The sequence below is a fragment of the Bombus vosnesenskii genome, unplaced genomic scaffold, assembly GCF_011952255.1.
Source record: "Bombus vosnesenskii isolate JDL3184/JDL3185 unplaced genomic scaffold, Bvos_JDL3184-5_v1.1 scf7180000013293, whole genome shotgun sequence".
Classification (NCBI taxonomy): domain Eukaryota; kingdom Metazoa; phylum Arthropoda; class Insecta; order Hymenoptera; family Apidae; genus Bombus; species Bombus vosnesenskii.
In genome coordinates, this window is record NW_022882944.1 from 3,865,495 (window position 1) to 3,891,453 (window position 25,959).

Consider the following 25,959-nt stretch of genomic DNA (forward strand, 5'->3'; position numbering starts at 1 on the left):
GTCTCCAGCAACCAAACGTCATAAATTCGATTATCCAACTCTGATTAAATTAAAGATAAAAAGGGAAAGGGCAAAAGCGAAACTACATAATTTCATTCGATCGTATTTTGACAAATATTATCCGCGCGATGTTATACGCTCGTAAATTCAATCAAAAGATCAAATGAAATTTATTGGAGATACCGAACCTCATTACATCGATATATTATATTATAGCAATTCATAATGGCGTTACACGATGTGACAATTTATTCATTTCTTATAAATACCACAGTATATCATTTAATTATCAATTAGTTAAATTGTTGATGCATATAATTTATATTTCTCATACTACTACTTCAGAATCTTTTCCATATTAATGGCAATATCATCTCTTCGATAATGTTTCGGTCTGATCAAAATTGCGTTATACTACTTCCTATAAGCTTTCTTCGCGAATAAAACGTCATTAGCTTCGATAGTATTTAACTTACATTTACGTAACGTGTTCGACGTTACAACTTTTCACAAATTTCCTCGAAAGTTACAAATATTTTTATTATTTTTTAAAACGGATGAACTTCGCAAAGCAAACTCATCGCGATAATTTGTATTACAAATATCGTCGACTGTTCTACCAATTCTGAAACAAACTATACACCTCAGCCTGATCTAATCCAATCTCTTCGCAATGCTATAACCCCAGGAGCAATAATCATCCACCGGAGTATTTGAATTTATCAGGAATTTTCTTGCGACAGATACGGAGGTCCAGATTCGTATCAAGTCACGGAGAAGTTCAATGTCGATTGGGGCACGTACCTTGTAACGAACAAGAGTATCATCTATGCAACGATCGACGGCCGTGGTTCCGGTCTAATGGACAACGGCATGCTGTTCGCTGGATATCGAAACTTGGGAACCGTCGAGATCGCTGATCAAATCAACGTAACCAGGTGAGCACTGTCTAGATTCCTTCCATAAAAGAAGAAGCCTGGTTACTTTGCATGCTACACCGCCTGATACGGTCGAGTTTATTTCGCTCTTTCGTAAGGCATCTCAAGTGCTGATAGAATTGTAATTTCAACTCGAGGACCGAATCTAATTCGAGCCGATCTCCTCAACAGGAAGTTTCGATCCTATAACGCGATTGTAATTCTGTTCTAACGAGAGTATCCTAAATCGATTTACTATAAATTCGTCGTCTCTGTATCTAAAAAGAATGTTTATTAAAAGTTTAGTAAAAGTTACGAAGAACCAAGGCTATTCGCGAAACGCGGGAGACATTTTTACTCTGGCCATGGTTGCTCGTGATCGGTTTTAGGCACCGTGTATATAAAGGGCTGGGATTAATCGGGTTGGCCGTTAGAAAAACCGTGTTTGCATCTTAAACGGGATAGTGCTTTAAATTTTAAATATGCCGGGTGTAATTTGCTTTTTTCATCAGGGAATATTGGCGGTGTCAGTGATTCGTGGTGGATGTGATGGTGAAAAATGCAAATGGATTTTAATGTCGTAGTTTCATCGTGTGCCGTTCGCAGCGGCTTTGATCGCGACGCCCCTAATTTCGTTGTTCTACGATCCATTCCCTGTCACGCTCGCACCCTCCCATTTTCTCTATTTACATGTAAAATGTCCCCGGGTGCAATTTATCGAGTACCGCTTCCGGTCGCTTTAAATGCAAAAAGACGCACTGCCCTTGTTATTCTATGCATTTTTAATGCTCGTACGTCAACAAAAGGGAGGCCGATTTATATTTCTGCGGGCTGGTTGGTTTTTTATGATTTCGAACGACTCTGCGAACCGATATTGCGGCCGACATCGAGATAAGTCAATTTATGACGTGCCCCCACCCTTCTCTGGCTCGTTTTCTTTTTTCCTTTCACTTTTCTCTCTCTCTCTCTCTCTCTCTCTCTGTCGATCGGTTGATTTATTCGATTGATAGAATGCGAATTTAACAGGTGCTGTACAAATTTAACGCCGTTTTATCAAACCAGCCAACCGCTGCGCGAATGTTACACTGCAGTCAGCTCTGTAAATCGAAGTCCTCGAAAGTATCGTCAGCGACGTAGCATGAATTATCCTATTTAAAAAATGATCCAAGTTACTCTACTTTTTGACGTTCTAAAGGGCCAGGATTTTGAAAATGAATTGAAAGAAAAATTTGTTAGTTGTCATTTCATATAAATTGTGCAACGTCGTGTAAAATTCTTGCTCTAATTAATAAATAAATGTATCTCATAAGAGAGGCAAATTAAGCGATAAGTTAATATAATCAAAAAATTGAAATTTAGGTAGAAAATTACTCTACCTATTAAATATTGTGCATTATTATATATTTCATATATTTTTGCATATTACGTGCATTTTGAGTATTTTTATATCTCTGAAGTTCTTTTAAATTCATAAATATCCGTAACCTAGTTATCTTTTAGAAATAATTAAAGCAAAAACGAGTGGAGAATCCATTGTATTATTCTCGGTTAGTATAAAATGAATATTTATCGTAAATCCATTATCCGAGTCTTCTGTTATTTCATTAAATTTCCTATAAATGCGCAAGCAGTTTCGACTCGCAGTTTCAAGATAACCATCATAAATAAGCTAGAAGTTCTATTTGCACAGTACTGTATATTTATCTCCAAAGTTCTTCAAACTCGAAATTCGGAATGAATTAATTTCGAGTCGAACTGTACTAACACTGGTCACTCGAAACTACAATAAAAACGAGCGAGATGGACAAAATTACACGTGAATTCGTGGGACAGTGATCACCAGCCGGCAGAGAGGGTTAGAATGGGGCGAAAAAGTTGCCAAGCATCGTCGCGGCGCGGAACTGAAACCGCGACGCGTGCAAAATTAACGACGCAGAAACGACAGCCTCGTTTTTCGTCTCGCCCCCGTTCCCCACATTCTCCAGCCTCGAAATTCAAATACTCCTATTTTTCTTTTGCGTCGCGCAACACATCCACGAGCTGCTGGCTACCATAGAACGAAGAAACGCGAAAAAGACGCGATTTTTCGAACAGCGCGAACAACAGAGTAAATGGTTGTGGGTTTCTTAGAATTCCCGGTGCAGCTAGCTAGCGAATCTAATTATAGGGGAACCGTTCCGTCGTCGTGCCAGACGCTGACTTATCGCCAGCCGACGCGGTAATCCGCTAATCCACCTAACAAACTAGCGCCACGACGAAACCTTACTACTCCAACGAATTCGAGTCGCCGCGATGAGTCTCCTTTCTTTCGTGATCAATTTGGAATTAATTTGGCACAGTCTATAGGTCTGTGGATTGTTGCTGGAATGAAAATTTATTTTTATTATAAATATTTATAGAGAAGTGGTTAATTAATACTGAAATAACTAAAGTGACTAAATTATAATTTTCAATCCTTATCCTTAATATTAGAGTCTTTTATTTCTGGGCATCACTTTCATTTCAACCAAGAAGAAACCTTGTACGATTGGAACGAGAATTCGACAATTCTCGTGTTTTCCTCACACTTGAGAGATTTTCTACGGATCGAAAGATACAATCCGATGGAAAACTGTCGCAAGAAACGCGACAGAGTTGAAGAGGTTGCCTAAACTTCGAAGAATACATCTTTCAACAACCAGCCAATGTTCTCTTCTCCCTGATATCTCCAAAATTAAATCATGTACCCTAAACGATCTTCGTTTTCTCGATCCCATTAATCACCAAATGTATAACCCCCCCCCCCCCAAGGAGCTTCCTCTAAAATTCGAGCAGAAGAAAACAAGAAATCGATCAGGGGTAGTAAAATCGATAGAAGCGACAGTTTATCGGTCAATTGCACGAGGAGGCGCTTATCTTCCGGCAGTTATTGATTCCGGTTCGGTTATCTTGAGGGAGGATCGCCGTCGAAACGGCGGACGGATGCACGCGGAGAACCGTGAGGTATATTTCGTGGGATGGTATTCAGCGTTCTATGGTCGAGCAGCGCTTCTGTTGGCCAACTTAGAAGCTGGTATCCACGTTGCAATGTTTTGCTGGCGCGTCGCAGCGCGTTCAGCCAGTAAAAAGCGAGTCGTGAAATTGGAAGCCAGCCAAGCGATTGCGGAATCGGCTAGCTCTCTTTAACCTTTGGCCTATTGCACGGGGTGTTGTCGAGCCTGCGTCCCTGTCACCATCCTCCAACCCTCTTTATTTCATTCTTTGTCCCTCTCGTTCCTCGATTCTTCCTTCTTTCGCGCCTAATTTTTTACCTCTCTTTCTTCTTGTCCTTCTTTTTTGCCCTTTTTATTTTCTTTCATTTTTCATTCGTTATTTTCTATTCCCCTTGCTCACTGTCTTTTTTTTCCAAGCATAACTCCACACCCACATCGTTCGCTTTTTTATCGACGTTTCTCTTCCCCCAGTGTCGCCCCTCTTTCAGTTTTGCTTCTTCCCTCCCTTTTCCTTTTTTCGTCTCTTTTTTCTTTCCTGCTCCTTCGGCCGATTCGCGATCCCTATCAATCTCTCTCTGTCTGTCGTTTGTTCTAGCGATGGGAATGACATCCTCACGATGGATTCCGACAGGAAATGGTTGATAGAATCGATAAATAAAAGAGCTTCTTCGGAGGGGTTATCTTCGATGAGACGAGAAAGTAGGGAGATTTGTTGTTACTAGATGGCGGATATTTATGGGGATTCGTATTTTTAGGGGCATTATTTATATAATGTAACGTTGGTAGAGAGTTGTTTGACGTATTCAATATTAAATTAGGTGTTCTAATGTGGACAGGGATAATTAATTAAGGCACTTACATAGGTTGAAAATTAACTAGTTTAGAAAATTCGAAAAACTCTAATTTTGTAGAATTTATCGTGCGAAAAAGAAGAATACTGGATTGGCTTTGAGAGCCGTAGTGACTTGGTTCAGTTGCTGAAACACCGTGTATATTCCAGAATATATTCTAGATTATTATCAACGTAGCAGCAAAAGACTAATACAAAGATCATCAGTACTTGTATACATACAACCAATTTGAAATTTTCTCTTCACCACTGTAATATTTTTATCGGCGAAACAAATCTCTGCTTGAAAATTTTAATTTTGTCTTCGTGAAAATAGGAATTTTCATAAACATCTCTAGTCTGATTATTACATTTTCTGTAGAATATCAAATATTTCTCTGGCTACGTCTCCTGTTTTCATTATATTTTATTTCATATATATATATATATATACTCTATTCATCACAAAATATTTTTGCACCATAGTATTCCGTATAATATTTTTTTGAATGAACCAAATTTCTTCTATTTCCCGAATTACGTAGCTTCATAAAAATAGGAATTTCCACAAACATTCACGGTCTAATTATCACGTTCATTATAAAATACCCAGTATACCACCAACTATGTCGTCTCTTGTTTTCGTTACATTCTTGTAATTACGGAAAAATTCTAGCTAATCCCTAAAAAGGTACAATTAAATAATTCCTAAAAAATGTTACACGTTTATCCGCGAAGAAATGGGTCGAATAGAATTTCCAGAAGAACCACCAAATTAGTTTCATCAGTATCTAACCTGTGTCGTGGTTTCACGCGCCCCTATTCTTCCACCCTTGTCAGCTACTCTGGAACTCGTTTTCCCAGTGGTTTTTTCCCGGCCTTTGTTCCGTCATCGAACCAACGATGTTGCTGTTCCTGGTACGCTTGATCGGTGAATAACCGACCCTGTGATCGAGAGATAAATTCTTTTTTCCATCGGGGCTCCGAGATCCATTTAGGCGCGGATCGAAGGGGATGAATATTACGTTTACATCGGGGAACGATGAATTCGACACGATGTCTCTACATGAATAGCAGCGGGGTTTCGTTCCAGCTTTCGTTTTAGAAATGGAGCTTGTTATCTGCTTCTCGCGATGAACTCGAATAGGAATTTTATATAACTAAACTGTTGCGCTTATCTAACAATGTTTAATGCTTGAAACTTTGCGCGAACTTACACGCGAAAATATCCGAAGAACGAGCGCCTTTTCTCGCAGCAACTTTTTCATACTTTCGTTAGAAGATAATGAAGTTGTTAAAAAATATCTGGCAATACAGAAACTAGTGTTCCAAGCGAGTACGACGGGGTTTAATTTTCCGCTTTTTTTGTCGCTAATGTTGGTAATGACTATCAATGGAAACTGACACGTTGAAGGTAATTGTGGAAAATTGGAAGATTGTAAAATTGATTTTCGATGAAAAACTCGTTACGACGAATAATTATTGCCAAAGTTCTAGCGAACAATCGAGGGACGGGGCAAAAGATCTTCGAAAAAATCTATCCACCCTTAATTACGAATCGGTATAAAATGGATCGTGGCTCGTTAGAAATATTAGGTTGTCTGAAAAGTTTCTTTCGTTTTATGAGAAAATAATAGACGCACAACGTTTTTTGTTTTATATTATTTTGTCGAATTATATACGATCTATTTTCTTCTGTTGAGATAAACACCGCGACACTTCACAGACTTGGTTTCACGTTTGTATGAAGATGTACTGTTGTAAAAAACACGTTTGCGAAAGGAAAACACTTTTCGGACAGACTAATATTATTACGTAAATGAGAAACGAATCACCATCGTTTGCACGAGCTCTGATTATCTTCGGCTGTAGCATGTCCAGTTAGATGCATAAAACAATAATGCGAGAAGTCGCAGGCGTAGAAATCTCGCGAAGTCGGAATGTTTAACGAGAACTGCGAGGACAGACGAAGAACAGAAAACGAAACGAGATCGAGGTACAGAGAATTAAATAACATAAAGAGCGAGTAAGAAATGACGCAGGGGGAAAAAGCGCGGGAAAGGAATACAAAGTGTGAAACAAGTGTGAAACACAGGTAGAGAGAGAGAGAGAGAAAAAGCTACAATATAAGAATGGGGAGGAAGAAAATGGACGAGACAATTAACTAAGAGTGACACATTAATAACAAGAACGAATTGAAATGTATTATTGTTACATTTAAATACAGTATCAGCTGCAAGGATTTTCTGGTGCGGATGTATTATCTCTCTCGCCTGTCTTTCCTCCCTTTGATCTCTGTGCGTCTTCAACATCTACCAGACCGGCGTCGAAGTTAATTACACACAGTGCCACAAAGTGGCACGAACCGGTGTCGGAAACAGTTGAGTACACAAGCTACGTCGAATACGATTATTCGCGACAATAAAAGATAGTCTCTTGATTGTTCCGTTTCACTTCATAATGACAAATATGATGTTTGAATAATCAGCAGAAGAATAAGCAAAGGGTAGTGAGAGTTTCGCTCGTGTCCCTTTTGCTTCGATTATACCAGCTGTCTCGATATAAATCATCGAGTTGTTCGAGTTGCTTTTGATTAATTTTATTTTTTTATTTTAAATCAATTTTTAATTTGATTAATTTTTAAATTAATTTTATTTTCGATAGAATTTTTCTTGCAAAGCTTTCATATAAAGTACGCAGATTTCTAAGCAAAAATACGGTGCATATTAGCAGTGTATACTTGTGCAGTGAATTCTTATTTTCAGAAACTTCTTCTCTCAACGATACGACACAGTTATTCTTTAATTGGAAACTTTTAGCTGCCACGAAACGTATTTTCTAACGAGACAAGAAGATCAAAGACTATCCACCTTGACTAATGTCTACCTCGACAAAGGCAAAGATCGCCGCGATTGCCAGAAATGGACAAAATTTGAGAACAATAAGAATCGTACACGAAAGTGTTTAAGAGAGATCAGATTGAGACCACGTTGCGACAAGTGATCTTCCAAATTTCTTATTCCACGATGCTTTTATTAGCTCGGATACGTTTCTCGACAGCAAACGAGATGGCTGATCGCTGAATAAGGATGGAGCGAAAATCGACGATATCGTAAGCGACTAGAAGGAAAAGAGGAATGGGCGTTGAATACGAAAGAAAGACAAGATTGCCGCTAGTTGGAAAAAAGAATATTTTTGCGGCGGATCAATTCAGCCGAGGCACTAGCCTTTGGTTGGTTGTTCCGTTAAAATGCGGGATCACAATGCCAGCGGCGGATAGGGGTGAAATATTTCAGCGCGATGCTCGAGGAGATGGAGAGGACGCGTTCGTCGGAAAAAACGACGGCTCGATTATTTTCGAGAGCCTCGGATTTCAATTTACCATGTTCACCCTCTGCTCTCTCTTTCTCGTGTATTTTCTCTTTTATTCGATCCGATGTGTGTCAATTTGCGTACGTCGAAGTAGCTCTTAATTGAAAAAGGAAAGAGGAAGGGAAGGAAATAAAATACAGGAACGAGTGGAAAAACAAGCCGGCAGAGAAGAGTGGAGGGAAAAAACCGAAAAAAGAATGGCGGCGTGAAAAAATAGGGGGCGCGAGAACAAACTTAACCCTTGTCACCCGATGTTTGCGATCGACTCTGCCATCCACCGCGATTGCTTTCCTGACCTTGACTAGTATTTAGCACGAGAACCTTCCCTTTCTTTTTTTTGGAGGAAGATAAGAGAAAGATAACAGATACGAAAAATGTTATTAACAGATGAAGATTTTCGAATGTAAAAACTTAGTTATACATTATACTTCGTGATTTGAAGAAGTCGTTGACCCGGAAATTGTGTAGTGAGAAAATATAATATGATACACTTTATCAAACATTACGTACTATGATCAACTTTCCGAAACATTCTGCGTGTGTAACATATTTCGAATATAATATGAAATCTGTCTTCTCGTATTTGCATGTAATTTACAGCCATGTTTCATTCCAAAATTGAAATTCAATATAGGTTTCTTTCCACGTATAAACCGCGCGATAAAAGATACAAATCCGAAATAGAAACGTACGGTAAAGTACGCTATAGTACGGTAAAAAAATGCTAAAAATTAACAGAACTACGTATTAAGGTGTAACAAACATTGTTTGACAAGAATAGACGAACAAAGATATACAACGAATGAGCGAATTAATTTTCAAGTGAATAGATTTTCACGTACGGTTTTTAGTAATGCTTTATCGACTTTTCGAGCAATTATTTTTTATATTTATATTACTTGCTTACAGGCTGGTTGTATCATCGAATAATCGTCAAAAAATCATCCTACAATTTTGTCTATTGAGTGGCGAACTGTTCATCGTCGCAAGGTTAGAGAAGCAGATAATCGAAGGGGTTGAAAGTGCTCGAAAGTTTGGAAACTTCGTTGATTTCCTGAAATTACCGTGGCAGAGATTTTCGTGTTAGTCGAGGGTCACCGTGCCAGATTCGTACGCGAACCTAATTCCCCTATGAGTTGAATCAGGTATTCAAAGGTGGAATCTCGTAGATCCTAATTAAAGAAAAACCATTCCGCGAATCGAAGAAACCAAACCTCCTCGATTCATTCGTCAGAGTTGGAATAGAGGTTCCGATACGTCAATCGGCCTCAGGCACGAAAGCAGCCGAGCTTTCGAAACTTTGATTAAACTCCAGACCACGCTAGACACTTTAAACTAACGATTCTCTTCGATCATGCCTGCTAAGTGACGAGAAATAGTAATTCACGATCTCTCCGCAATTTTATCCTACGTGAAGATTATTTTCAGATGTGACATTGAGACAATAAGGGAAATTGGTCCATGTGGTCTGATTAATTTTGAGAAACGAGATTATTCGCCTATGGTTTTTTCTTTCCTCATTTTCTCGTTCATTTTTCTTCGAGATTAGAATTGTTGAAGTAATCAGAATGACCAATTCGTAATTTTTCATGGAAGCTTTATGCATTTGCAAGGATGCGTTTTGGAGAATCTGAATGATTTTTTGTAAAAATATTTATCGCGAAATATTTGAAATTTTTGTAGAAATATCTTGTAAAATATATTCTATAATAATATAATATAATAATCTTTTGATAGAAATTTTGCTACGATATTAAACATCCCTCTGTCCATTAAAACGAAAGCACAGGAAAGAATGGGAACATCTTATTCGAATTTTTTTGTCGGAAATTTTACGTTTTAGTCGTGCAATATTAAACGCGCTCGAACAACTACGGGTCCATTTGACTCTTAGCACGACACAGAAGCGAATAAGATCGATCGAGAGTGGCGAGGCAAAGTGGAGCGTGGCCTTATTCGCGAGTGACTCGTTAAAGATCTTAGACAACGCGCATCGTCCGAAAAAAAAGTGAAATTCTATAGGTGAGAAAATCGATGCTCGATGCTGAAAGCTTAGATGCTGAAAGGAAAACGAAACACAAGAGGAAAAAACCGGGGAGACATTGGTAACTGTAGAAATAGAGTTTAACGGAGGTTGACTGGCCGATTTACGAGGTAAATAAATTTCGTGAAAAAAGAAATCCATCCAAGCAAGAGTCTCTGCTATTTCTATGGGTATCCGTGTGTCCACAGTTCCCTATGGAACCATTATTATTATCGAACGCGCGAAACGCCACGAGACAATGGCCGTGGTGGAGATTCGAAGAAACCGGCTCCCTTTTATCCCTTCCGACCGGAAATCGCGTATTTTCTCTGGCAGTGAGGATGTCGAATGCGTCTTCCAGTTGACCAAGCGGAAATTTACAGCAATACTAACCATCCTTTGGTTTCGTTCAAAGTTCGATACGGCTCGCAACTCCTTTTGTCGTATTTCCATCATTTTTCTTGTCATTGTCAATTGCGAGGAAAAGTTGAAAATGATACGAGAATCATAGCGTTACGTCACTTTTATATTTTTGTCGCAATCTTCGCTCGACTCTTGTTGTTATATGTATTTCCTTGCTTTATTACGGAGTTGTAACATAATATTCGTTCATTTTCTTCGTTCCGTGGCGTAACGTCATTTCTCTGGCGCTTTATCAATTCCACGTACACAAATGTTACGTATCATTTTAAAAGCTACATTCCAGCCAGTCATTTCGATAAAAGTTCGTTACGAAGCGCCCAATATCTTTTTAATGAAATTTTAAACACGTTGTTATATATAAAAGGAAGGAAATTTTCGATATATTTCGGTTTTATCGAGAAGGGAAAAATACGTGGGAAAATTATGGTATAATAAATATCGGGTAACGATATAAATTCTTCAACGTTCGCAATTCTCTGTGTTTTACAACCGGTGTAATCATATTTCAGTCTCGGTAAAAGTCAACATTAATTTCGTCAAAAGGTATTTACAGTGCTAGGCCATAAATATTAGGACATCTCGTGATATCATTTACAGTTAGCATAAATTGAATGCTTTTCGTTGTTTTTATTTTCTAGTTATTTTATTATAGATTGTATTATTTTATTTTATTATAAATCTGTTATTGTACGCGCATCATATTCCAATAGACGTAACCAACACAATATAAAAATACAAAATAAATATAAAAATGTTTTTAACGATGTTTTCCATGTATATCCTAATATTTATAATCGGTAGTGCTTTCGTTCTAGATAACTACAAAAAGAAAAAAAGACAAATAAATTCAAATCCCTCGTTTCGAGCATATCCGCGAAAGGATTAAATCAACCCCATTCTCATATTCTGTGTCACAATTCAAAACGCTAAGACGGTACAAAGGAGGGGACGGAAGCTTTTCTCGGACATGTAACAAAGCAGACAGGACATCCAAACTCTGCTAGTTGGCAAGTAGAATGTCCTGTCGCCAATCAGACGCGGGTCTCGCGTTTAAAGTAGCCTTGACACCATCGCATGGCCCCAGGGTACGACGTCGTGCAGAAATCACAGAGATACACGTGGACAGGATGTCTCGGTCCGGTTCCCAAAGGACTATGACCCCAGCGTGCAGGACCTTAAACTCCTACCGCACCCTGGACCTCTTCTCCCTCCGCACTGCGTCACTCCGACTACAACTGGATCTGGGTTAGCTGGTAAAATCAAAGTCCACTGTATGCGATTTCTATATTCCCAAAATAGAAGTTTTCCGAGACGGATCTCTGTATCCCAGTTCTTTCTTTGGAAACTGTCCAAACGTATACTTTTCTGCTATATATAAAATGATGCAAAAGTGATTCCGATACTGGAATTGTTTGCGAAACAATTTTTCGGTGTAGTACAAATAGAAACGTTAGATCGATATTTTTTATAAAATTTTATTTATAGAGAGCGTCGCTTTTTGCTTTATTTATTTATTTATTTTTTTTTTTAATGTAACTGTATATTCCAAACGTATATTTCTGCTATATACAGAGTGATGCAAGAGTGACGCGATTCTAAAAATTCTAGTACGAATCAATATTTCTTATATGATTTTATTTATAAAGAGTGTCACTTTTTACTTTATCTAGTTTTTTCTAGAATGCACTTGTCCGAACGTATATTTCTGCTACGTACAGAGTGGTGAAAAAATGACACGATGCTATAAACATTGGATACTTTGAGGAACAATGGGGAACAGTCCTTGGTAAAAAATGTGTATTACACTGATATTAAATTTGTTAGAAAGAGCAGCAGTTTCGATACAAAGCGTATTAAATAGAAAACTAGGGGTAGCTTAATACAAATTAGGGAATTCGTCCTATTCATCCCAAGGGGATTCGTCCCTAATTCACAGTAAATTATCCCTATTAAACGAACGAATTTACAAATAGGATAATGGGAGCTGTGCTACCCGCCATCCACGTTGAACATATTTCGTTAAATGAACATTTAAATAAAACTTAATCCTACATTGTCCACGATTATCGACGTGTAAACAAAACATCAAAAGCGGAGCTATATTTTTACATAGTCCATACCCATCAGGTTAATTAGCAATAATAATAATTATCTACTGCGACAACGAAAAACACAAACTCACAGAAAACTACATTACCCCAGAAGCATATAAAACAGCGCAACGTTTCAGATTAATTTCTGCAGCCCCACTTCTCATCACAAAGATTCCACAGAGTCGTATATTTCTCACATCATCCAAGGGAAGAACAACGTTACACCGTCTAAAAGGCTCACAAAGAATCTCGCGTTCCACTTTCCCATCCTCTCTTTATAAACTTCTTTCCCATCAACAACCGCGTTTCCATGTTCACAAGGTTGCGCAAAGAGAACAACGAAAGAAAGAGAGAGCGTATCGAGAAGAAGGTAATACACGGGGAAAACGTCTAAATGGCCATTAAGCTACCATCAGCCGTAAACACAGAGTTCGGCTTACCACTATCTAACAGAAAGTAAGGGAGATAAGAGAAAGTAAGGAATAGGGCGATGTTAAAATTTGAAAGCGCGTCGCGATCCTCTTAGTTACCTCGGCTCGCTCGTAAAAATCGTTTTTAAAGGATAGTCGTGGTAAAATAAATGTCGTCCGCTGGCCTAAGTGCTCCAGCAGGCAGATGCATTATGCATCCGAGTCCGAGTGTCCTTCGAGCCTCGAGGAAGATGGATTTCGCGGAAGTGAAAAGGGATCTTGTGTGTCTGGCATCCGGTGAAAAATAGATACAACGGATCGAGTACCTGTCCCCTTCTCCGGCAGCTTGTAAAACACGTGTCCAATTTTTGTAACCGCATGGCCGATGAATCTAGCTGAAAATTCCCCACGAACGTTCGAACGATAAAGAAGATGGATCTAGGACTGCGATCTGGCAATACGATCTGATCGACTATCACAGACGCCTGCCGCTACTTTTATCAGCAGGAATTTGATAAAAATTGCTGGATGGATGTGGATAAATGGATTAAAGGAGCTAGAGAATAGCGAGAGAAGAATATTCTAAAGGCGCGCGAGATTGGAGATTGGTTGGGAAACGAAAACGGAAGCGGCTGGATCGACGGCGTCACGCGTGACGGCTGGTGTACAGCGAGAGGCAAAAGCATTTTCCTATATTTCAGTTTAGCTTATCGCGAAAACAAAGATGTTTGTTGTATTATCGAATATAATTATTAGTATATTCCAATATGCGTATGTACAGTGGCTACCAAGGTATTTGCGCGCATATTCTTATTTTGCGAGAAAAATGAATTTTTCTCAAGTTCTATGTTTCAAATTTTCGCGGTGATGTAAGAGTACTATTAAATGATACGAAGTTTAATATAGTATTCTTTTTATTTCTATCTTCTAAGTGTACGAATACTTTTGCCAAACTCACTGTAGACACCAAAATATGTCTATGTGTGCACCACGTGTGGCTTGTGCTACTATCGCTCGTAACATTAAACAGTATACCCGGATTTTTGGAGGATTCTTTTCAAAATATCGTTATTTGTCTTTCACTTCAAATCCCCGTCGAATTCATGTTACTATTTTAATAGACTGCGAATGAAATTCTGAGAATAATATAAAAAAGACAAAAAAAACGATAGAAAAATTCCATCCACTTAAAACAATATTGAGCGATACGATGGAGGGAAAAATCATAAATTCACAATATAATAAAACAACTTTCTCAATTACCCGCACGAAAGAATGATAGACACACCTGGATTAATAGATACCTCCAACCCCTTATATTTGATGAAATGTATTTTTTCATTTTTCACCTCCGTGTTTCCACTCCATCTTTTTATTCCAGCCGTAGTTTTAGCTGAGATAAATCTGACGATAGAAACAAATCTCTAAGCTCTATAAGCGAAATAATCCTTCGTTATTAAAGCAGACTTGATAAATTTACGATTTAATAAAGGAACAATCTTTGACATTTTGAATTGGCCGGTTTCATTAACGAGCGATCTAACACGTAGACGATTTTCCCGTCGATTGCAGGTACTTGCAAGACACGTTACCGTTCATCGACCGTACCAGGACGGCGATATGGGGCTGGAGTTATGGTGGATACGCGACGGGCATGACGCTCGCCATGGATTATCATGGTGTCTTCAAGTGCGGCATGTCCGTGGCACCTGTAACAGATTGGGCTCTTTACGGTACGTCCAACAGAGATAATATTTTCATCCGCTTGAACGTCGAGTGCTTCATCCTTATTTTACAGTCTTTTTGTTCTTGAAATATTGGATATTCACTTCACCATGATACTTCATCAACTAAATTCTTCATTATTTTAAACATACAATTTGACGGTATATTATTTTATGGGCATACGGTGGCGAACGAAAGGAAGTTTATAAAATAAGAAATGTACAAAGACATCGTATTTCTACGAAATTCAATGAGTTACTCGTTGATAATCAATTTAAAAAACTATCATCGTACGACAACGACAACGATAAAAAATTGAATTCGTCTCGAGCAATCAATCAACGCTTCGTGACAATTTGCAACAAATGTTAATGCGGTTTTTAATTCGATATAACTCTTCGTTTTTCGATTAATAGTTATTCCAAGTATTGTTAAACACCGCTCTCTTCATACTTGATATTTTTATCGTATTTTTTTGATGATTATTAATATAATACGTTTTACATTTATTATAACGTAATATCATAGAACGTATTGACAAATTTTGGCTGGAAAAAAAGAATGAAACGCCCTCTACAGTTAAAACATTCTTGTTTGAAATATAATGATGATATGATAATCAGGATCAGTTAGATTGGAAGCTTGCCGTATAATTTGACAGATTTTAATATGTTTTGCCTTTGATATTTGATTTTCATTTTACCAACGTTATGTTGAATATTATCTTTCATTAGCGGCACTTGGCCAATATATTTGCCATGGGATGGTAAACGAGTATCCAGCCCGAATCTGTCCTTATTTGAACTGCAAACCAGTTAAACCTTTTGTCCGACCCTGCGAAATTTCCTCTGCTTGCCTAGTGTTCATATTCGAGGAGCGAACGTGAGTGTCTTTAAAGCTGCGTAAATCTAATCTCCAAGTGTGCTTAATCCTGACAATCATCGAAATACTTGAACAATTAAACCGTGCTATTGAGATAAATCCATCGCTGCCATCGACATGATCGTCGTAAAACGGAAAGGTACAGTAACGTGACGCAAAGTATCGGTGAAATATTAGCTGAAATAAACTTGTAAAATTTCTGAAATAATTTTCAAATAGGTTACACTGTTAAAAACACTAGGAAGCGAAACATTTGTTGAACAGAACGGAAAGAATAGGTAAAATATTAATTAAGAAAATATAACCAAAGTTTCAGAAATAATCAAATGTTGAAAATGTTGAAATACGATGCAAAATAAAAGTAGACGAAATAAATTGAGATAAATTATTTAACTTGTCGAATGATTAAAATTGACAAAAACTACGAAATCGCGAGAATATTGAAACTTAATGCGAAGAATCGGTAAAATATTATTTAAAATAGACTACCAGTGTTCTCAAAACTGATCGATAAAAAAGAAAAGCATCGTGAAACAAGGGAATCGTAAAAAACGACGCGAAGAACCGACGAAATATCGATCATAGCCCACTTCCAGAAACGACTCGTTGTCGAAACGATCAAGATTGCTAAAGCGTTGTGAAACGAACAAATATTGATAGACGGTGCAGAGAGCCGGTAAAATACCTTTTGACGAAACAGCGGAACGAACTGAACGCGATACACCAAGTTCACGATGATTTGCACGGTAGAAATGTAAGTACCAGGGCGAGGTAACGGAGCAGAAGGGAAAGACGAGAAGTTGGACTCGTCGACGGTTCGTTTCAGCCTCGATCGATTCAATTATTGTCAGAGTCTTGTCGCAGCCAGACTACGCTCGCGTTTCCAGATATCAGATTTATTTCTTCGACGAGGAGTCATCGTTTGGAGTCGTCCCTACCGGGACGAGCATTCGGGATGCTCGATCTTCCTCGTCGATGCACATTTTTAACGCGACCATTTCGTTTCTTTCACTCCTTCTTCCGTCAACGACGTCACCTTTATAGATATCGATTATTGATTACGTTCTTCTTCTCTCCTCTCTCGAGTTTCCTCTTCGCCGTTACCACTACTACAGATTGTGGATATTTATGCAAATTCTTATTTTCATGTATCTTTATTTGCAAAATGGAACCTGCACAAAAGTTTCTTTTGCCTATTAAAGATGATAGCAAATACTGTGCACTTTGGATATTTCATATGTCTTTTCTGTGCGATGTTTGCATCTTAAAATTGCCCATCAATGCATAAAAGTTCATAGTCCAATCATTGCTGTCTGTTTCAAGTGTTCTGTTTGTTTTAGAATTTCTATGATTCTCTTTGTATTGGAATAAAAATTGGTAGATCGTCTTGCTTGGATAATTATAGAATTCTACATATATAATTACACATTGTTTTAAAAATGCCTCTTACTTGATTTCTTTTCGCACTGATCCGCAAAGATATTTTTACTTCTTTTAAAATGTCCGGAATGTTTTCCCAGTCGTTGATTTATTAAACTTCCTCTTACAGATATCGATTATGTCCTTATTCCTGGAAGTTCCCTTTTTATTCTAACTACTATCACTATTATTATCGGCCTTTTTTTTAGATTGGAATAAAGATTGGCACACAATTCTGCTTGGATAATTATGGAATCATCAAAGATAAATACCAGATGGAAAAGTAATAACGTCCCTTTTACGTCCCCTTTATTATCTTCTTTTTATTATTACTATTATTATGGTCTGTTTCTTTCTCTGCTTATTTATGATCATATTTGCGATTCTTTTTGAAATGGAAATGAACGCTTCGATGATAGTCGAAACAGATGGAAAAATAATGCCAGGACGAAGATAAACATTATATTCGGGTAATTATTAAATGAATTGTTTGAGATGATTAAGCGGCACACGGTTATAGCAAATATTGACGCGAGTATAATAATATAATTGCTGGAAACACGGTAATTAGCAGTTGCGGGTTAATTAAAGATCATTAACTCGATAATCTTTACGCCTGGCGTATGTACGACTAAAAAAAAAAATTAATGAATTCTCGTAACTCGTTCAAAACTCAATCGATATCGTGGAGCAATTCTCTCTCTCTCTCTCTGCCGTAAACATTTCCGCGGGAAGAATTTCAAGTTATATCGCCGGTTCATTTCGCTCGACCTACTTAACCAATCAAAATAAAAGCCAAAAACGAAAGAAACGAAGGGTAGAAAAAAAAGCGAATGCCGAATGAAATTGAATTCCGTGCGAGATCGAATCGAAAACGTTCGTCGAATGGTCGTTAAACCGGAAGGGAACGGCTCCTCCGCAACAGTTTTCGCGAAAGAAAATACCGCCGCAGCCTCTCCGCGCCATAAATCATCGAGCGCGAAGGTTTTATTAAAAGAAGAGCGTTCGAAGTACACCTATTCGATTACCTTTCAAACGATTATGTTCCAAAGCTTCTTTAAACCTCTTGTTCCCATAGTTCAAATTGTGATGCAGTCCGAGAATTTTTCTTCATTTCTGGCTCGATCGATGGAAAACGAATTTCAAGAGTTTATTTTTAGAATATTCGCTTCCTTACCTTCGCCACGAATCGAAAATATAGTTTACCATATATTTCATTATTTTAGTAAAGTGGCAATGAAGTTCCAGCTGGAGAATAAATAAATTGACGAAACGATATATTAGAATTACGATAATATCGATAATGCAATATTTCACTGCAAGTGAAACGCGCGCGAAAACTCGGATATAAGAAGAAGAAAAATATTAAACGCGTAATTTTTTTCAAACATAATAATTTAAATGTAAAACAGAGCAAAAAGTTTCTCGCTATTGTAACAGAAATTTACGGCTCAAAAGCGACTGCGAAACGCTGCTTTAAATTTAATTAACAAGTATCGTCGATTCACCTCATCCAAGTATGCGCTCGAAATTATTTTCTAAATTCTATTCGATACCTATCGCGTTACATCGAAATTTACAACATTCGTTCGATATTGAAGCTAAAGAAAGTATCAGATAATGACGAGTTATACAGTGATATTGGATAATCGATGCACATTGTACAGATTCGATATACACGGAACGGTTCATGGGCTTACCCTCGGACAATCTGCACGGCTACGAGCAAGGTCAACTGCTGAACAAAGTGGATAATATTAAAACGAAGATGTATTACTTGATCCATGGCACATTGGACGATAACGTGCACTACCAGCAGTCACTGTTACTCGCCAAGGTTCTCGAGCAGAAGGATATCCTGTTCAGGCAACAGGTATGATATTCGAAAAAGATGTACGCTCGAATAATTGAATTATTATCTTCAGATCGCGCATACTCTTACTAATACGAATACAAATTTCTGGACGTATTATAAACCGTTTTTGTAAACTAAAGAAATAGACATTTCTTTTCTATTTTAGTTATTTGTATCATATACATCCTTCGTATCTTTATACATTTTAGGATGATTCGCACTAGCGATCACGTTACGGTTAAATCACGTCAAGTCAGGCATCGGACAAAATCGCTTACGCGTAGTCAAGTCAGAGGAAAATCTCTTGATTGGTGGTTGACTTGATGTGATCTGACCGTGTACCGTACGTCTGAAGCTAAAACCTAAAGCTTTAGGTTTTCCATAAATACAGATATATATATATGTAATAAATAAAAAGTTCAACTAATTACATTATAGGAAGGTTTGTTTCTATATAGCATTTGAAAATTGTATTTGTAAAAATTGGTAAATAACTAGAAACTGAAGCAAGTTAAATTCGGTATAAAAATGTTTTCTACTTATCGTTTAATAGTAGTCTCATAGTTGTCTAACAATTTTTTCAGAATATTATCCACGCGGTGGATAAGAGGTATATAAAAAAGGGGGCCGAGTCGAAAACGCTCGGCACGCACCGCGTTATTTCAAACAGTTTACAGAATTATTATGCTTGGCATTCGCCTACGTGCTCCGTGGCCGACCCATGGTGTTTAACGTTCGCGATTAAAATCTACAAAGCGCGCGCGAAGTGCAGTTTATTCCGCCTGAATAAATTCCCACTGTTTCGTTTAAAGTTTAAGTTTCGTGTGATACACTTTTGTTAAAATGAGTATTACGCAACGCATGGATTCGTGCCGTTTCCAGCGCAATCGCCGCTATTTGTTCTCTCTAAATAAATAGACTTGCCACGTTATTTCATCGTACACATAAGCTTTACAAAATATTTGAAAAAAAGGATCGTGTGAAAATAGATACACTGACCCACGAAAATATTTGACCATTTACCATCGAGAACTTTTATGTCCATATTGCGCGTGTTATATAAAACATTTTGCGATTTCATTGGCCCTGCAACGAGTGTAAGTTCTGTAAATAGTCATAAACCCTGTAATAAGTGAAATTTGAAGCCAATCTGGGAATTTGTCTAAAAGTTGCAAGATATTTATTACAAACATATATCTAGTTAAAAAAAAAATTGGTATACAAAATATTTCGTAAAACACACATGATATATTTATAAAAGAAATTATATTTTTTCCAGACTTACACGGACGAAGACCACGGGATCGCTCAGTCACGAGCTCATCTTTATCATTCATTGGAAAACTTCTTGGACGAATGTTACGAAGCCTCATGATTGCAGCGTCGAGAAGAAACGACAATCTAGATCCTTTACGTCACCTGCCTCACATTCCACTTGTAAATACCTTGCCACTTGTACATACTCGATGTACAATATGTAATATGAAGCGTTAGTGTAAATAATTGAAAATGAAAAATCATGAAATACATTCGATTCAAACGAAATTGCAGGCTGAAGGACGGTTCTATACAACTTCCATTTCGTGGCTAATAACGAAGGAATTTTGCCACGTATTCGAAATCAAATATAGTCGCCAATATAGACATTAATTAGTATATTTGCAAATTGTTTGAATCGAGTGTGACCATTGATTGTTGAGAAATTTACAATCGACCCGAAGAATTTTTTTAATCTATTTTTTTGGAGAGACTATTTCGATCGTCGAAGGCCTAATGGACTCGAGAATAAATTTATAGCCCCTTACGGATAAATAAACTAACGTATGAACTAACCAACGCTGCATCTTGTGAAACATTCTTGTGGAAGTAAGTTTCGTGGAACGAACCGGATGCAACGCGTCGCATAATCGCCGATCACTTTGGAATTTCAAGAGTAAAACGAGTGTTTTTCTGTGAGATATATTATATTGTTAACGAACAGATGTTATTAAATATTATATAGCGAGACGAGAATTCGTACGTTTAATTACGAATTTCTAAAACATGTTCCTGTTTCGTTTCGAGCATTATATGCGAGGCAAGTGAGAGTCATATGTGAAAAGAAGTATAATCGTACTCTCTGAGGGGTATTAATGGAAGAGAAGAATGAATATCTGATTTAGATATGTTTCTTTCTGAAAGGAAGAATGTTAAAAAAAAGATATGTATTCCATGATATACCTTTGACGATATTTAATCCTTTTTATTCCTTTTCTTTTTTGTAGCTTAAAAACTTTTGGTGATGGTACATAATTTGTTTCGTATTTTTTTCTATATTTTGCTTTTTACGTTTCTATTAACAATTTCAAGTTGCTAATATTATATATGTTTTATGTTCGACCATAATTATATTGCTTTATATTTAACATATAGCTTTATAACGATAAGAATACGTAACTAAACGTAATTGAACAAGATTATTTAAACGTAAAGATAAATTCTTTCCTGTTGATTTTATCAATGTTAGGATAAAGAAGCCTTTCCGACACTATTCATAGTGTAAGACTTCAATCGTGTATATAATTAAGTTGCTGGACTGGTTGTTAAAATTTCCTCGATATATGATAGCGCGCATCTATTTCTCTTTACTATTAAAGAAAATATAAAACATTATTGTGACTAATAGTTAATACTTAAATCTATCCCGTAGTGTAAGCGACGTACTAACAGACTTTAAAAAAAATACCAGGATTTTATAATGAAAAGGACCACTGTAATGGTTTCAAAGACGGATTAATAGGAACTTCCTAAAACTAATTGTTAACTTTTATTCCAATGTATTGTACAAAATATTTAATCGAATATATACCATTAAAAGATACATTATTACGAAATTTCCAACCATGCGTAATTAGGGAAAAAATATAACGATAATTCAGCGTTATTATGAAAATTATTATGTAATTTCTCTCCTTACTATTATTATGAGTCCGATTTATTGATATTTGTTGAGTGCATCATAAATAAAGCTCTATGTTTTATTAACACAGAGTGTTTTATGTTTTGATAATCATTTACCAATCAACTAATTAAATGGTGTTGAATGTAAAAATTGAAATGTATAATAAAATTTTCTGTTATGAATTCTCTGTCTCTTTGAATCTGAAAATAAAGTCTTCTTAAAACAGTTCCTTTTTTCATAGAAGAAAAAAGCGTGCTTCTTAATAACACTTAAAAAGACATACTTGCACTTGGTGCATGTGTAAAATACTGTCTGTCCTTCATCCGCTGATCTCAATTGCAATGTAGCATATGACATTTTATCATTCTGACATTGAGGACATTTTCTTTCAACAATTGGGCCTTCTGCTTCTTCCATTACATCATTCTTTTCTTTTGATGAACCATAAACATTCTTTTTATTAAACTCAATAGTGTACGACATCGCCATATCTCCAAAAGCTAACCTCGAAGATCATTTATCATTTAACAACAATTTTTTACAATTACTCTTTAAGTAAATAAACAACAAATAATTCAAATTCTCACACAGTGAGATAAGACAAATGTGGGAAAATATAAAATACACAAAAAATAATAAGTACCTTCGGGACCCCAAACCCTTTTACAAGCATAACATTTTACATTTCCTTTATCACCTAACAACGGTAGAATGGATCCACAATCAGAACAAAAGCCAGGAGTGCTTATGAAAGAACCAATATTATGCGCCATTTGAAATTAAATTAATACAGGGATCGTAATAAAGAGACAACACAACACTAAATTAACGTACACGTGAGCTGAGAAAAACATTTCTGCTACAACCATGGACTACGAGATATAAGAATGGAAACTCATAACCTAAATTAAAATAGTTATCACGCATGCCTTTCTAGTATACGAATTTTCTATGCTTGTTATACACATAGAAATTACTTCAACGTTTGATAGATAAACGCCGCGCGGCGTTCCTGCGCGTGTATGTTTTGTTCGTTTACTCGATCAGAACCGGCAAAATGGACGATATAGTACTCCGAGTATCTGATCATGTTTTAGAAGTGATATTTTCCTATTTAGATCTGCACACGTTGAGAAACTGTTCGTTGGTGTGCAAACGATGGAACCGTTTCCTAAACGATGAGAACAATGATGCGTGGAGAATGCACTGCATCAGAAAACTGGCCCAAGAGGCGCTCAGTTCCGATTTATTGTCATCGGTACCTACGTACAAATCGAAGCTCCGTGCATTTTATCACGCGTGGAACCCCAATGACTGCTCCCGTAATGTTTATATTAGACCGAATGGATTTACCATGCACAGGTAGAACCTTGGATTCTGTCATCACCGCGTGTTAATTCGTGATTTATGTTCCGATCTCGATCTCGATCTCAAGTTTCCACACACAACGTTAAACCCTGTTATTTCGTTAATTGTCATATTAAAGTTGCATTTATATATTTTAACACCGAAGATTAACGAAACACATAAAAATCTGCAACAGGTTTTTCTAATAAAAATGAGTTTTTTAAAGATGCGGTCATAAAATATAAACTTCTGATGTTAAGTGTGTTTTTATATATATATATATATATATATATATAAGCGATAAGTGAGTGCTTGAATCTTTACTACTTGAGTTATAGGAATCCAGTTGCTCAGAGCACAGATGCCTGTAGAGGTAAAATTGGCTTCCAGCATGGACGTCATGCCTGGGAAGTTATTTGGGAAGGTCCTCTGGGAACGGTAGCAGTAATAGGTATAGCTACAAGAGAAGCACCTTTGTTGTGTCATGGATACGTAGCATTAGTTGGCTCCGACGAGCACTCATGGGGATGGAATCTAGTAGACAACCATCTGCTACATAATGGGAATGTGCAAGGAAATTATCCTTTGCTTAACAATGCTCCAAAATACCAGGTATGTAGAATTTTGTTTATCATAACTTTTATTTAGCTAAGAAAGAACATCGTCTAAAGTATTAAACTTTATAATTAACAGGTTGGGGAAAGAATTAGAGTAATATTAGATTGTGATGATAACACATTATCTTTTGAAAGAAATTATGAATTTTTGGGAGTGGCATTTAGAGGTACTATATACTGTTGCTTTTCAACTAACGATAGATGTTTAATAGGAAAAATTTGTTTTATATTAATAACAAATTAAATGCATAGGATTGCCAGACAAAAGATTATACCCATCTGTATCTGCTGTGTATGGAAATACAGAGGTATCTATGGTGTACTTAGGACCACCTTTAGATGGCTAACACTTTACTTCTAGTAGAGACATATCCCCAGAGGCTTAATAAGGCTGTATGAAGTCTGAATGCAACATTGTTTGCGTCATACCAAAATGTCTACTATGAAGTAGAACAAGCACACAAATGAAGTGTATGATATCTTTTAAGAGAGATGTGTGCCTGTTCATTCAGTCAATATCATTGTAAATAGTATTAGCATTCCATTTCAATCGATAAATTCATGATAGTGCTTTATACAACGCTAACAGTTATAAGTTACTCAATAAGCAACATCCATAAGTTTCACTTGAAATCATACATTCGCTAATAGCTAGCGGTCTGTGCATTTGATAATGAAATTTCTCGTCTAAATCTCACGATTGAAAGTATCTTTATACGAGAATGTTGTTACGTATTACGGATTTCGAAATAATCATGTAAAAATATTTTTAAATTAGGCGATTTGTGAGAAAGAAGTTCCTCCGTGAAGAAAATATGAATATTCTTCCAGTGGACATGAATCGGAATTATTTTGTTATTTTGAGGTCTTTTCAGATCATGTAGATTGCAACTTTTTAGTTGATATTTCTCTACAGAGAAATAAGTATTATTCTTTACTCTTCCATGCAATATTAATATTCAAGTCCTTGTATAAATATATGCTTTATATGAACCTTATAAAATTCACTCATCTGCCAAAGGAATGGCGAAATCTTACTTGTTTATAAAATAGTCACATATTGCGATAATTAGCTTATTTCTATCACTATTAACGAGTGTACCACTAACAGTATAATTTTGCGAGGACTGTGAGAGGAACAACTGTGATTCGTCTGCATTTTATTAGTGTATTCGTTTTTTTCAGCAATGTTTGCATAAGTATTTTATTTATTTATTTATGGTTGTTTCCATTTATTTATGATTGAAATATTTCATGTTAGGAAACAAAACATTAAGGTCCTTTCTTATGAAACATTTATTACGCTTCGTCTTTTTTTACTATATATGTGTAGATATTTATATGTAATTTAAATTAATATTTATTTTCTAATGGTAAGAAACGACTTTTTTAAAATATCGATAGAACTCAAGCAGCGAAATTGTCAAACAAATCGAACTTCGAAATTACAGTATACAGGGTGTTCCAGTTAAAGTGTTCATAGCTGCTTTATTTGTCAATGTATAAAGCAATGTCGTAAATTGTAAAATATATCACGGTAGTAAAATTCCGATCGATTTGTATGATAATTAATCATTTTCTTTTTTAAGTAGGGCAACGCTAGAAAACAAAACTAGTACCTGTCGAATTCATCTATGCAATATCATAGTCGGACTGATTTTTTTATTCTTTACGAAAATTTTGCTCTTGCATTATGGTATACTGTGTACAATATAGATTTGTGTTATTCAGTTGCGAAATCATCATGTATGTATAATCGTGGTGTGAAGTTCAACGATCACTATTGTGATTGATGCACAACAGATCTTACTTAAATTAATGTAATCGACATTTCGATTCGCTTGCGCATTTAGTGTAAGAAAATCATGTATCGACTATGGATGAAAGTTGTACATCGTGCTCTTTGAAATATATTTATAAATAGTAATTAATCATCGACGCCTACGATCGACGCTAGAACTTCAAAAAATATTTCATGAGTATGATGGCGAGTAAGGATGATTTTTTAATGTACATATTTATTATTGTCATTGCGTTTGTTACGTGTAGCTTCGGTAAAATTAGGTTTTTCTAAACTTTTGTACAGAATTGTGTACATATAATAGCGATCATGGATGTATGAGGGAAAAATAAA

At 36.5% G+C, this 25,959-nt stretch overlaps 3 protein-coding genes across 4 annotated transcripts in view; 2 read left to right on the plus strand and 1 right to left on the minus strand.

Moving 5' to 3' along the window:
• LOC117232884 (venom dipeptidyl peptidase 4-like) overlaps window positions 1-21,944 on the plus strand; it is a 303,571-nt gene extending 281,627 nt beyond the window's left edge. Inside the window, 4 exon segments of the mRNA XM_033492619.1 lie at window positions 744-938; window positions 14,612-14,772; window positions 18,733-18,938; window positions 20,200-21,944. Coding sequence (XP_033348510.1) covers window positions 744-938; window positions 14,612-14,772; window positions 18,733-18,938; window positions 20,200-20,295 — 658 coding nt within the window. The 3' untranslated portion in view covers window positions 20,296-21,944.
• On the minus strand, window positions 21,708-22,710 carry LOC117232908 (DNA-directed RNA polymerase I subunit RPA12). The gene is made up of 3 exons (XM_033492678.1): window positions 22,505-22,710; window positions 22,145-22,361; window positions 21,708-22,061 (listed from the first exon to the last, which is right to left on the minus strand). Exons 1-3 carry the CDS (start codon window positions 22,632-22,634, stop codon window positions 22,037-22,039), a joined length of 372 nt encoding a protein of 123 aa, XP_033348569.1. The 5' UTR covers window positions 22,635-22,710; the 3' UTR covers window positions 21,708-22,036.
• A 121-nt stretch (window positions 22,711-22,831) lies between these two features.
• LOC117232905 (F-box/SPRY domain-containing protein 1) lies at window positions 22,832-24,402 on the plus strand. Of its 2 annotated transcripts, none has more exons than XM_033492673.1 (4): window positions 22,832-23,223; window positions 23,541-23,820; window positions 23,902-23,992; window positions 24,078-24,402. In XM_033492673.1, exons 1-4 carry the CDS (start codon window positions 22,919-22,921, stop codon window positions 24,170-24,172), a joined length of 771 nt encoding a protein of 256 aa, XP_033348564.1. In that variant the 5' UTR covers window positions 22,832-22,918; the 3' UTR covers window positions 24,173-24,402. The 2 variants fall into 2 exon arrangements, with proteins under 2 accessions (XP_033348564.1, XP_033348565.1); XM_033492674.1 differs by having other exon boundaries at window positions 22,833-23,223; window positions 23,547-23,820.
• Window positions 24,403-25,959: the final 1,557 nt, after the last annotated feature.

What these genes read in the sequence shown, in the direction of transcription:
- LOC117232908 (XM_033492678.1), bottom strand. Translation starts at nt 22,634, where the DNA reads ATGGCGCATAATATTGGTTCTTTCATAAGCACTCCTGGCTTTTGTTCT. An exon ending in AAGGGTTTGGGGTCCCGAAG is followed by an intron (nt 22,362 to 22,504) that starts GTACTTATTATT and finishes CTTCGAGGTTAG; the next exon opens with CTTTTGGAGATATGGCGATG. An exon ending in TACACATGCACCAAGTGCAA is followed by an intron (nt 22,062 to 22,144) that starts GTATGTCTTTTT and finishes CTTTATTTTCAG; the next exon opens with ATTCAAAGAGACAGAGAATT.
- LOC117232905 (XM_033492673.1), top strand. Translation starts at nt 22,919, where the DNA reads ATGGACGATATAGTACTCCGAGTATCTGATCATGTTTTAGAAGTGATA. An exon ending in AATGGATTTACCATGCACAG is followed by an intron (nt 23,224 to 23,540) that starts GTAGAACCTTGG and finishes TTACTACTTGAG; the next exon opens with TTATAGGAATCCAGTTGCTC. An exon ending in ACAATGCTCCAAAATACCAG is followed by an intron (nt 23,821 to 23,901) that starts GTATGTAGAATT and finishes TATAATTAACAG; the next exon opens with GTTGGGGAAAGAATTAGAGT.